Below are 13,152 nucleotides of genomic sequence, written 5' to 3' on the forward strand. Positions count from 1 at the left end.
GGTGCAAGCCACTCCACCCCAGTAGGGGTCGCCCTCCGCGGTCCTGGGGCTCGCCCGTCAGGACCTTTTGCGCGAGGAGCTGGTATGCGGAGGAGGCTGCGCCCGCCCAGCAGCCACCTGAGTTTAGAGAGTGCGCATACCCTCTGCCCACTAAAATATGTTGTAAGCAGAGCAGGAGCCTTCAAAGGCGATGCCGTAGAGGGAGACAGATAGCTCGCAAGCGTCTGTTCAACCCGCGGCATCGCCGCATACCCGCGCTCATTCAGTTCCCGCGGGAACGAATGGCCGGGACGAAAAGATTTCACCCGCGATCTCGACACCTCGGTGAGGAGATCGGGGGAAAACGGAAGGCTCCTGTGTAGAAGTAGCTCTCTGGGGCGAGAGAGGCGGCGAAACCTCGTCAACGCTCGTCACATCAACCTCCTCGGAGGAAGAGAGACGAAGCGTTGAGCCCTCGTCTCCGGATACGGGAGGAGATAGGGACATGCCCGTCTGACTCTCGCCAGCCAGATCAGCCTTTTTCTTTTTTCTCTCTCTCTCTGCAAGCCCCGCGAGCGCAGCCGCCGCTCTGCCTTTTTTTCTGTCTTTTTTACGGCAGAAGCGGGACCGGCTTATTTTTCTCTTTGTGCTTGTGCAAACACTGCAGCTTACAAAGCTCATAGTTATATCATATTGGTGTGACAGAGGCGGCGAAACCTCGTGAACGCTCGTCACATCAACGTCCTCAGAGGAAGAGAGACGAAGCATTGAGCCCTCGTCTCCGGATACGGGAGGAGATAAGGACATGCCCGTCTCACACTCGCCAGCCAGATCAGCCTGCGAGCCCCACGAGTGCAGCCGCCGCTCTGCCTCGGCAGCAGCGGGACCGGCACCGCGTGGGGAGCTCGCGAAGGCTCCCTTCTCGAAGAGACCGATTCTGCGTACTCCGCACCCAGGCAGACCACGCACAAATCGTGTGTGTCCTCGCTCGTGATATAGCGAGGGCAAGGATGCACACACGATTTAAAACGTGGTCTGAAAGCTTCACCCCTGAGCTTGCCCTTGGCTTTGGCATGATACTAAATGCTTTCCACTTAAAACTAGGACAAACAACAGTAAATAAGACTGACACACACAGAGCGCTTCGCTGAATGACAAAAAGCTGAAGCCGGCTCCGCCGCACGTGCTTATATGCTTCCTGGTCGTGACGTCACCCCGCCCGTGACGCCTCGCCCTTGTTTGACTGATTACACATCATATTCAGAGCCTGGTCATGCTGAAGGCGTTCCCATATGCGTTTCGACGCAGCTCGAAGTTCCTGGAAGGGAAGCAAAAGCTAATTAAAAATATTAATAAATACTATTAGAATAACACTTATGTGCTTACTGTGAGGAATACTGTTCCACAAATGTGACAAATGAAATACAGTCAGCTATGATTATTATTTGTACAAAAAAATAAACACATAAATAAAAAATGCATTTTGAGATGCTTCAATGCATACTGAGGTTTAAAACTCATATTACTTGCTGTTTATTAAAGGTTGTAAAGACTTCTAAGCCGTATAAAGTGCTGAGCGGAAATCAGTTTGCTAGTATTCTATAGCTTTTCTGTTTCTCTCTGAAACTAAACTCATGGGTTTATAGTGTCATCTAGTGGCTGACATTTTTTTTACAGAGACTCAGGACTCAAAACAGTGCAATTCATTACAGCAGCTCTCCATTAAAATACTTCTTTAACATGTCAGCTTCATAAATTCAGCCAGTAAACATCCACTCATAAGAAACATAAGCTCTTATAGGCCTATATCATCACAACATTAGACGCTTTAGAGACAGCCATCGACGTCACTTAGGCCTACTTGAAAGCGGATAATGACTTGCAAAGGCACAATGAAGCTAATTCTCATCCTGTGTCTGGTGACCATGGAATTTATATCCTGTCTGTCCTCTCTGTGTCCTCTCTGACGACAAAGGGCCACTCTGACATCTCTTATCTGAAGTCTGGGTATAATGGGGTTTGTGTTTACATAGTGAAATTAAATTGCACTATGTTGGAAGACGGTAACTCTACCCAGCCAGACAAGTTTAATATTCATCCCAAGATTATGAATAGAACATTTTAGAGTGGAGTCCAAAATAAGAATTTATATTTTTCACAAAGAAAATAAAGCCTTTTTGTACAATAAGGGAATTGTATTTTTATGACAATTAAGCACAATTTATTCTGTTTAAATGAGACAAAGATTAACAATAGAAATATGTTTATATATTTAAACAATTTTATTCAATTCTTCAACTTCTTTGACATAACCAGAGAATAAGAAACAAAATATATCATCATAATTACTAAATGTACATACATTTTATATTATAATTCCAGTGATTAGTACAAAACGTTATCTTTTGCCTGAAATGCACTCATGAACCTCTGAAAAACCAGTCATAGTTTGTCCTCTGAAAAACAATGGGCATTCATACATCCAGGATCAGATTTGCATGACAGAACACATATTACATTTGTAGTTCAGTTCCTGTTTTTCCATTCCACGTGGTCTGCATCACTCGGTCTCCCTTGAAACATATTATATTTCAACACAGTACAAGACAGGTGAATGCCAGGCATGGCGAGAGGATGGAGGAACCGGAGGAACACTGTGACATCTTTACTAAATACAAAAGATTGTTTAATTACCCAGGACGGAACTGTCTAGTAGGCTCATACGATGCTCCTCTACACTGGACGTCTACAGCCAGGTACAAGGCAAGGGATTCTGGGAAAGAAGCCCAGAGGTCAGCAGGTGGCGTCGATAATATTGCCATCCATCTGGTGGCGATAAACTACTCGCGCTTTATGGGAAAAATAGACGGGATGTGTGGCGCTTTCCTCTCCGTCGTAACCCCAGGAGACTGTCGGAGAGAAGCCAGGTTGCACCTCAACAGATGGCACTGTGAACACAAAGAGAGAGAGGAAATTAATGTTCAGTGTCGACTACTGAAAGACAGTTTGATTTATAACTTCATTAGCAACATATCAGGACAAAATTTGGTAAACAAGATGACTTACCAGGTGGAGGAGGGCACAGCCTGCTTTTACCCCGGTCTTTACAGCGTTTGTACCAAGGAAAACACTGCAAGACTTTCTTACCCATGGTTTACCCAATCTAGAGGTCTGGAGAGAGAACATAAAGAGTAAGATCTACTGACTGATGAACATGGACTTTCAGTGCCATTGTGTTTGTTTCTTCAAGCTTATCTCACTTCTCCAACCGGAACGTTAGCTGAGAGGTGAAAGCGGGAGATTGCTAATAATGGCTCAAAGAAACAAAGAGCTCATTCATCCTGAGAGGATTAATCCTCGGTCGTGTCTGAGGCTTGTAACGCTGCTATATCACTTGAGTGGGGCATATTCGACCCACTTCGGAGGGCTGGGACAACCAGCCGAGAACAACCAGCTCTGACTACACAATCAGTCACAAAGTCAGACTCAGTGTATATAAATCTTAACTACAGGAAGGGAACCGCTATATAGCAACAGGACACTTTTGTTAAGTAAATAATGAGCATGTATTTAGCAACCACCCATGTATTTAGCAGAATGGGACAATGATTTATTTTGTCATGTATAAATCATTAAAACGTTTCACATGTGACAACTGCATTGTATTTACAAAGAAATAATATAAGTAAAGTGTGCTGTAAATATATTTCCAGTTTTGCCAAATTTAGCAACTAGAGATAGAATATTTCTCCAAAATAAGTAAATTAAAATGAATAAAAATGTATTAAATTAAAAAAATAATGAACAAATCAATGTTCTTTATATTATTGAAAAGTTTACAATGTTCTATTTGTATTGATTTATTTATTTGCAAGACTGTTATAATAATGTTATAAAGAATACTATTGGAAAATTGTAAAAAATTTAGAATAAGATTTTAAAAATATTTTATATATTGAAATAGCACATTCTTTTAATGTTTGTTCACACAACATCAAAATGTATAACCTGGCTAACTGCAAAGGTAAAATATTGAAAAAATAAATAATATTGTTTTATAATAATAATTATTATTATATTATTATTACTACTATTATTTTATCATATAAAATAATGATGATAATTATTATTATTATTATTATAGCCAGGGGGTTACAAAAATGCAGGCTGTGGATAATTTTAATAAATCATATTTTTTATATGTATCATTCAATTTATAATATACTTTATTTAAATTTAATATATAATTGAGAATTTACAAAGTATGTGCTTTAGTACTAGCAATATATATATATATATATATATATATATATATAATTTTTTTTTTTTTTTTTTTTTTATTAAACTTGCTATTATTTGATGATATAGCCTGTGATAATATTTTGGGCTCCTTTAAATCAACAGTTAGAAACTTGCTAAGACCTTCACTCCAGTGCTCACTCATCCTTTGACTGAGCACCATACCTTCAGCCTATAGATTCAAGCAAAAAGATTTGTTGTTCTGTGAAAAGTATCTTACATAAAACTCAACCGAAGGGAGGTTAATCCTTCATTTAAGAAAATCAAACCAGAGCGACTTGGCACTGAACACACCACAGATCAAATGAGTACAAAGCCAGATAACTAAGAGCCCAGCATCAACATACTGACATAATCACACTGTTTATAGCCTACAACTTAGTCAAATGTTATTCTAATTAAAAACTCTTGAAATGCAGAGTAGATATGCAGTAACATATAACTTATATTTCAGGATAGCATAATAACTTTAGCAATAACATTGCAGGATAAAAAAATATGCACGTTGGAGTAGCAATAATATATCTGGGCATAAAAGAGTGAGTAGCAGCTATAATTATGTCAATCACACTAAACATTTATGCATGATGCATACATATTAAAAAGTAGTACACATAATCTTTGCCTACGGCCCACATTCCCATTTTAAACACTTCAATCACCAACTTTTGACAAACGTACCTGTAGAGGAACGAAGTGGCGCCGCGTGTCTTATCCAGTGATCTGTTGGATCTGCTGCGTTTGAAACTCTGGCTCCATGAGATTGTGCTCGTGCTGGTCCCTATAGAGATCGTGTTATGGCAGTGATCAGGTCGCATTCCCGGCGGATACTGATGCTGTACTGACTGTTCCGTTACCTCGGTTGCGTATTAAAGCTTTGATTGAGCGTGCGCGGAACGCCATGGGAAATTTCCACCGGCTGAGGCTTTAAATAACTAATCCTGCAAGCCACAACAAAAGCTCCTGACCTCAGAAGTGCCTGAGTACATTTTTCCTTTTTTTTTCAGCATTTGTCTTAGCAAGTCCTTCATAATAAATTGCACTCAATAAACAAATAAACCAATGCCAATTAAAGCTGCTGTAAGAGAGTTTTTGCCTGTAGTGTCTGACAGATAGGCTTATCACTGAAAAAGATGTCTGAGAAATCAAACTATCTTATACGGTGTGTAAGTTATAGAGTAGACCCTCGCCTTTTTAGCCAAATCAGAGAATTCTTCAAAATATCTTCTTTCATATTCAACATAAGAAACTCATACAAATTTGGAATGACATGAGGGTGAGTAAATGATGACACAATTTTCATTTTGGGGTTAACTATTCTTTTAAAGGGATTCTGGGCCTTGAACAAGTCAGTTACCTTGCTGTCTATGCAGGGTCAGAAAGCTCTCGGATTTCATCAAAAATATCTTAATTTGCATTCTTATGATGAACGAATGTCTTATGGGTTTGGAATGAAATGAGGGTTAGTAATTAAGGACAGAATTTTCATTTTTGGGTGAACTATGCCTTTAACTTCCCACAACATTTTAGTATTGTGATAAGTTTCGAACAGTCAAGTCTTTTTTTTTTTTCAAAAAGTAAAAAAATAAAAGATAAAAATAAAAAAAATGCCTAGTTATTGTTGAAATTTAGTTTGGATCCACAGAAATAATTTACAACAGTGCATGGGAAAAGTGTGTGTGATTGTGTAATGAGATAATGAGAGAATATCAGCTGCACTAAAAATGACTAAATAGCTTGCTACACATTGACCATTTTTGAAATTTCTTACATTTACGGTAGGAAGGTTTTATTTATTTTTTAAGTAGTAAGAGGTGCTCTTACAGTGATAAGAACATTTTTACAAATAGTTTCTTATGATAAACGTACAAAATCACCAAAATACAAAAAATGCTAACACATTTTACAGAGGAACAACATTACCATATGTATTTCATTTAAAAAAAAATAGTTCCACCCTTTTTCACCATCTTACAGACCTTAGGTTAGACATCATATTGAATTTATTATGTATGAAAACGAGGCTGTCAGGGATAGACTTAGCATCTTTACAGTGGCACACACTGAATAAAGATCCTAAAAAAGGTTCCAAAAGGGGGTTTTCACAGCGATGCCCTGTTTTGGTTCCCCAAAGAACCTTTCAGTGAACAGTTCTTAAAAGAACCATTTTTTCTTAGTGCGAAGAACATGTTAATAATCTAAAGAACCTTTTTCACTGTAAAGAACCTTTTGTGAAATTAAAAGGTTCCATGGATGGTAAAGGTTCTTTGTGGAACCATTCATGCCAATAAAGAACCTTTATTTTTAAGTGTAGTTCATGTAATTTTCAGAACTTTCAAAACCAAAATAAAGATGTATTGTCAACTGAACAATGTTGTTAAACAACAGTAAAACCCACTGAACACTGTACTTCTATACCTCATAGCCTTGTTTTCATGAAATATGGTGCTACCCCAACTAAGGTCTATAGGTTGATCCATTTAAAAAGGACTGAAAAAATGTCACTGCAAAAGCACGGGTAAAAAGATTCTTGAATAAATGCACAATTTGTAAAACTGCTGAGAACATGACACTGCTTGTATTGACATATCGGCACTATTTGGTTTTTGGATGTGACCTTTTGCTATGGCTATTCACATGCTCTTTTTTTAGGCTGCTCAAACCCACACGCTACCCTTTCCCTCGCTCTCTCCTGCCCCCTGCTGGCCACAGCAGCCCCCCAGGCCCCGATGATGTGATGCAGGCAGGTTCTTGTAGACGGCACGGCTGTAGGGGATGAAGCACAGGCCCAGCTGGAGGTGGCGTGCCATCCTGCAGTAAGCGGCCAGAGCCAGAACCAGGAGCGGAGCCAGCAGCAGGAACCCCACCACCAGTAAAGCCACACAGCCTCCATCATCCAAGAGATCTGAACAGTAGACGGAAGTACCGTGGCGCTGAACCTTTGGAACAGATGGGGAGTAGTGCAAGAAAAGGAGTCACTTAGGAAGATTTCTCAAGAGAGGGAGGGAGGGGATTGGAAGTACTGTAAAAATTGTGTCTGATATATATTGTCAGTTCAGATAAGAGTATGATTACATTGACCAGCGATAAGAAAATTAATAAAAAAACATCCACATGTTGAAGCAGTGGGAGTTGACTGAGGCTGCTCAGCTGGAGACAGCTAACTGATCACTGACGCAGGGAAATGATAAAGAGAGGATCGTGTGACAGAGTTTATTTCCTCTTCTCACCCAGGTGATTTGTGTTAGTTGAATTGAACTCTGGGCAGTTTAGTCATCAGTGCTATGACACTAGAACAATCTGAGCTGTTTTAATTTCTTTTGGAGGGAGAGAGATGAAATTCGGGGGGGAATCACAGTATGTGAGAACAAGTACAGAAAAAAACTAAAATATAATAGCAGGTATCATAAATATATACTAACTTTCAAAAGTTTGTGGTGAGTAAGATTTTTTGTTTTGTTTTTTTAAAGAAATTTGCACTTCAATGACTCATTAAATTGACCAAAACTGACAGTAAAGACATTTATAATGTTACAAGAGATTTATATTTAAAAAATGCTGATCATATGAACTTTCTAGTCATCAAACAATCCTGAAAAATGTATCATGGTTTCCACAAAAATGCTAAGCACCAAATCAGCATATTAGAATGATTTCTGAAAGATCACGTGACACGAAGACTGAAGTGCTGAAAATTCAGCTCTTCCATCACAAAAAAAAAAAAATAGGACTAGAAAACAGTTCTTTTAAATTGTAATAAAAACACTTCTTTCAAAAACATAATTTTTTTTACAGACAACAAACTTTTGTACCAAACCTTTTTTTAAGCATGTAATGTACAAAAAACAGGAACTGGCCAATCGGTCAGGTGAATTTGGTTAATTAGGATTGGATAATAACTTTACAGTGTCGGCCCAGACCGGATGGATTTCACGCGGGCCAGATGTGGACCGGAGCTGGGCCGACACTATGTTGCTGTCTGGGACGTTACTTATTCGTTACATAACATTAGAAACCGCACTTACCGTTGAATGGCAGAGGAAGCCAAAAACAACCATGACGAGCGAAGGCAGGAGGATGAGGCCAAAAATAAACGCAGCCAGACCCACATTGAGCGCGGCGATGATCAGATTCTGTGCTGTTACCAGAACAGAACAGGCCCAACAGTCCAGAGAGCCCCTCAGCTCCATGGGAGACTCGTTCACCGCACTGCCTGCTATCGAGTACGGCGGAGGAACCACCACACCTGAGCTGGACACGTTTGCTGGAGTACTGGAGGAGATGGAGCCGGTGTGATGGAGGCGCGGGTGAGGGAAATCGAGCTCCCCTCGGTCCGTGGCGGTCAGCAAGGACACGGGTTTCTCCAAGGTACCGTTACGGGAAAGACTCATCTTGCCGTTCATCAGTCTTTCAGTTATGAAAGTATAGTTTTTGGCTGGCAAAAAAGAAATATTCAAAATAATGAATTGGCTCTGTAAACAGCCCACAAACAGCAATAAATAGCCCTTTAAGTCATGCTAACAGCAATAAAATGCCTGGCCTATTCAATGAATATTCCAGGTTCAAAAGATGTTAAGCTCAGTGGACAGAAGGCTACTGGCTGTTTGTGACATAATGTTTATTTCCACAGTGAAGTTCTTAGAAAAAAGCAAAAGATTGAGACAAAATAAGTCCAATTGTGAAGGATTTAAAAGTGAAGTATGTAATGTGGATCTTATAATTTTATAAAAACACTTACACTAATTCCTGTGTTAAGACTTGTTTGTGCTGTAAAGCTGTTTAATCTTTACGAATTAGCCCAACTCACTATTGTAAGTGCCTCGCAACACAAACCTTTGCTTTTTTTTAAAAGAAAAAGAGAGACAAATGAAAAAGTAATTTTTGTGTTAATCAGCATTATCCTACAAATGCTGTTGACTGAGCTTAACTTGCATGAAATCAAAAATATAGCCATTTGTTGGTGGAAACTAAAGAGTGTGGCCTACATATTTCTCTAAAAAGGTCTGGTAAAATGTAGAGAAAGCAAATGGTGATAATTAACACTGAGGATCAGGAAATGAAGCCACTGACCCCACCCTGATCTCCAGGATGACCAAAAAAATACAAAACAATAACTTTGCAATGGCTCATCAGGAAACCCCGAATGCTGACCAGATCACAAATACTATAAAACAGCGGAACCCTAAAAGAGCAACATCCTAAAGAAACAGTCATTAATAGCCTTTAACAGCTTGTTACAGATCCAGATGAACCATTTAAGCAAGTGAATGTCAGGAAAACATAAAATTTCCTCTGATTTATGCAGGTTAGTCTCTTTGATCAATAATACACATTGAGAAGTATAAGGACAGATATTAGAGAACAGATCATCTACATGTTTTAGATTGTGACTTCAGAAGTCAGAGGTCACATGCTTGCTTATTCTTTCTAGGAATAAGTCCTCTGCTTACCCTTGTTTATTTGGAGTGGGCCCAATTTTTTGTGAATACAAGTATGATATCACGCTTCCACAATAGTTCCGATGTTATCAAGACCTGGATTTAAAAACCTTTCCCACACAATCACCTTTTAAACTCTTAAAGGAAAGTTTTACCTTAAGGAAGACCTTAAGGAAGTTTTCAGTGGCTTGTATCACTTAAGTGTTGATTTAAGTGACAATAATTACCAAAAGACTCATTTATATTTTTACATTTATAAAATTATAAGTGGTAAATTATTTTCATTTGATTTGATTGTTTATTTATATGCATATTAATATTCTTAATATTCAATAATTTACATATTTAATCATATAGAAATATTGTATTTCATTTTATAAGTGTTTATATGTTTTCATTAGTGTGAGTAGTGCAAGCATTTGTACATTTGCCAAGATTAAATCACCACATGACTAATTTTACATTCTGATTCAAGGTTCAGAATATCAGGAAATTCCACAAAATATATAAATATATAAAGGGGGTTTTGACAGGACACAGACAGTCTTTAGGGAATTAAGGTCAGTATATAAAGCAGAACAGAGCCCAAACTGAACTAAACTATGAAATATGTTCACACTGTGTGAATTGAAAATTAAGAATATATTTAATCTTGGTCCAAGATACCAGGCCTTAATGCTTCATACTGAAAGACCTTTGCAGTCTATTTATTCAAAGCCTTTATGATTTAAAGGCCACAGTTTAGATGTGCATATTTAAATATGCATAAATAAAAAATGTAATTCATACACTTCTGGCAAAAGTTTCAAATAATTAAGATTTTTTTATATTTTTGAAAGAATCTCTTATGCTTTCCAAGACTGCATTTATTTGATCATAAATGCAGTATTGTGAAATATTATTAATGGTACTATAAAAATAATTTGATTTTAATATATTGAAAAATGTAACTTATTGCTGTGATGCAAAGCTGAATTTTCAGCATCGTTACTCCAGTCTTCAGTGTCCCATGATCCTTCAGAAATCATTCAACTATGATTTTAAAAATCTTTTGTATGTGTGTGTGTGTGTGTGGACATTGTGATATAAAGTAAAAGCCTACAAGGCATTCACATGAAACAATGTTATTTATATAAGCTCAAACCCAATCCAAAGTCAACAATTTTCTGTACTTACATTAGAGTTATAAAGTTGGTCGTCCGTTCCCTCAAACACCACCTTTCCTCCTGCAGAAAAATGTCCTTTACTTGTTATATAATTTCCTTTCCCAATTGAATCCTTCACACTGGCCGAGAGGATTATTCCAGTCTATAATTTTTACTATACATTTTATTCATCTAGTTTTCATGTCCACTTGTAGAATCTCAACTGGCTCTGTGTGAAACTGAACTCTGTGGAACGCTCACTCCTCTATTTCAGCCCTTTCTCTTCCTCCTTTCCTGCTCCGCTCTTTCCTTCCTTTGACGAAGATGTCCTGCCTTGGTATCTCGGTTATATCTCTCCGCTCCCACTTCTCTTTCTGGCCTCCTGCTGCTCTGGCTGGGGCATTTAGGATTGTGAGGTGTTTGGTAGTGGGGGCGTAGTCTTATCCAGGAGATTTTTTTGCCCAATAAGATGGATGACCTGGACTCCCTTTGGAGCTACACATTCTACACACTTTCATTTCTCATGTTGTGGCAGTCTTTTTTTTTTTTGTACATTTGAGACCATTGAAAAGATCTTTAGAGGCATGTCATACAAAACTGACATTTTAATAGTTTTAAAAGTTCCTAAAAGCAAACGTGAAGAACAGATTTCTGCATCTTATTAATGCAGTAGTTGGTGTTGTGAGTAAATGGACAGCTTGAATGATTGACTTGGTTCACTTTCAAAAGAAGAAACTCTGCCCGTTACATAACCCTGGTTCTTACATCACAAGCTCTGTATTTTCATCACAGTCTTAGAAAATCAGACATCTCAAGCACAATAGAAGAACTCAGATGTCCTGAGGAAAATATATAACATTATTAAGAGGCATCAAAAAAACTGTGAAATCTGAAAGAGATTGGAGAAACTCCCAGTGGCACAGAAAGAGATCAAAAAGGCTTTCTCTCTTGAGTTACAAAAATATGAAATACTGTATATAAGAGTTACTAAAAGCTTTATGTAGGTCTGTTACACTAAGGACCCTCTAAAACATTTGGCTGCAGCTACAGCGGGGGGAGTTGATGCCTGTTTAATATCTCTCAGGACATGTCAGAGCTGTCAGGACACAGGGATGGTGTCTGTTGGGATGTTTTTTTTTTGGAGATTTCAGCAGACGTGATGTAGATTGACTGTTTTTGAATGAGATACTGGAGGTTTTTGCTTCAGGATCCAAAATTAAATACTGAAATTGTGGCAAATAGTGTTTGTAACACTTTAGGGAACAATTCTCACTTTTATCTAGTTGCTTATTAGCGTGCCTATTAATAACATATTGGTTGTTTATTAGGGCTTATAAAGCACTAATAAACAACTATTCTGCATGACCATATTCTATATCCATAATCAATAACCCTAAACTTAACAACAATTAATAATCAGCAAATTAGGAGTTTATTGAGGCAGAAGTCATAGTTAATGGTTTGTTAATAGCGAGAATAGGAAATAAAGTGTGACCAAAATGTTATTAAAATAATTTTAAAACAAATCTGCATATGATTTATATTATATTATATTATATTATATTATATTATATTATATTATATTATATTATATTATATTATACTGAACACTATGGAGGGCCAACTTACTCAAAATTAAATAAATAAATGTTGAAATATGTAAATACAATTTTAAATACATAATTATATAATTACATGCATATTTAAATAATTATATTTATATTATATTTGGTCAGAAAACCAGTCAGTATCTGGTGTGACCACCATTTTCCTCACACAGTGCAACACATCTCCTTCGCATAGAGTTGATCAGGTTTTCCACTCCTCTTCTGTGCGAAGTTGCTGGATATTGGCAGGAACTGGAACACACTGTCGTATACGCCGATCCAGAGCATCCCAAACATGCTCAATGGGAGACATGTCCGGTGAGTATGCAGGCCATGCAAGAACTGGGATGTTTTCAGCTTCCGGGAATTGTGTACAGATCCTTGCAACATGGGGCCGTGCATTATCATGCTGCAACATGAGGTGATGGTCGTGGATTAATGGCACAACAATGGGCCTCAGGATCTTGTCACGGTATCTCTGTGCATTCAAAATGCCATCAATAAAATGCACCTGTGTTCGTTGTCCATAACATACGCCTGCCCATAACATAACCCCACTGCCACCATGGGCCACTCAATCCACAACGCTGACATCAGCAAACCACTCACTCAGACGAACTTGGAGGTGAAGATGCTGGATGTGGAGGTCCTGGGCTGGTGTGGTTACACATGGGCTGCGGTTGT

General features: G+C 38.2%; 1 protein-coding gene and 1 pseudogene across 2 annotated transcripts; both read right to left on the minus strand.

Moving 5' to 3' along the window:
* Window positions 1–2,630: 2,630 nt before the first annotated feature.
* Window positions 2,631–5,181, minus strand: LOC306866225 (annotated as a pseudogene). Its single transcript has 2 exons — window positions 4,960–5,181; window positions 2,631–2,927 (listed from the first exon to the last, which is right to left on the minus strand). The product of its transcript is annotated as an uncharacterized misc_RNA (transcript).
* Window positions 4,960–11,253, minus strand: LOC306866224 (transmembrane protein 88-like). The gene is made up of 3 exons (XM_079411327.1): window positions 10,893–11,253; window positions 8,304–8,713; window positions 4,960–7,217 (listed from the first exon to the last, which is right to left on the minus strand). Exons 2-3 carry the CDS (start codon window positions 8,679–8,681, stop codon window positions 6,936–6,938), a joined length of 660 nt encoding a protein of 219 aa, XP_079267453.1. The 5' UTR covers window positions 8,682–8,713; window positions 10,893–11,253; the 3' UTR covers window positions 4,960–6,935.
* Between the last annotated feature and the right edge of the window lie 1,899 nt (window positions 11,254–13,152).

This window comes from Barbus barbus, assembly GCF_936440315.1.
Source record: "Barbus barbus genome assembly, chromosome: 47".
In the NCBI taxonomy this organism is placed as follows: domain Eukaryota; kingdom Metazoa; phylum Chordata; class Actinopteri; order Cypriniformes; family Cyprinidae; genus Barbus; species Barbus barbus.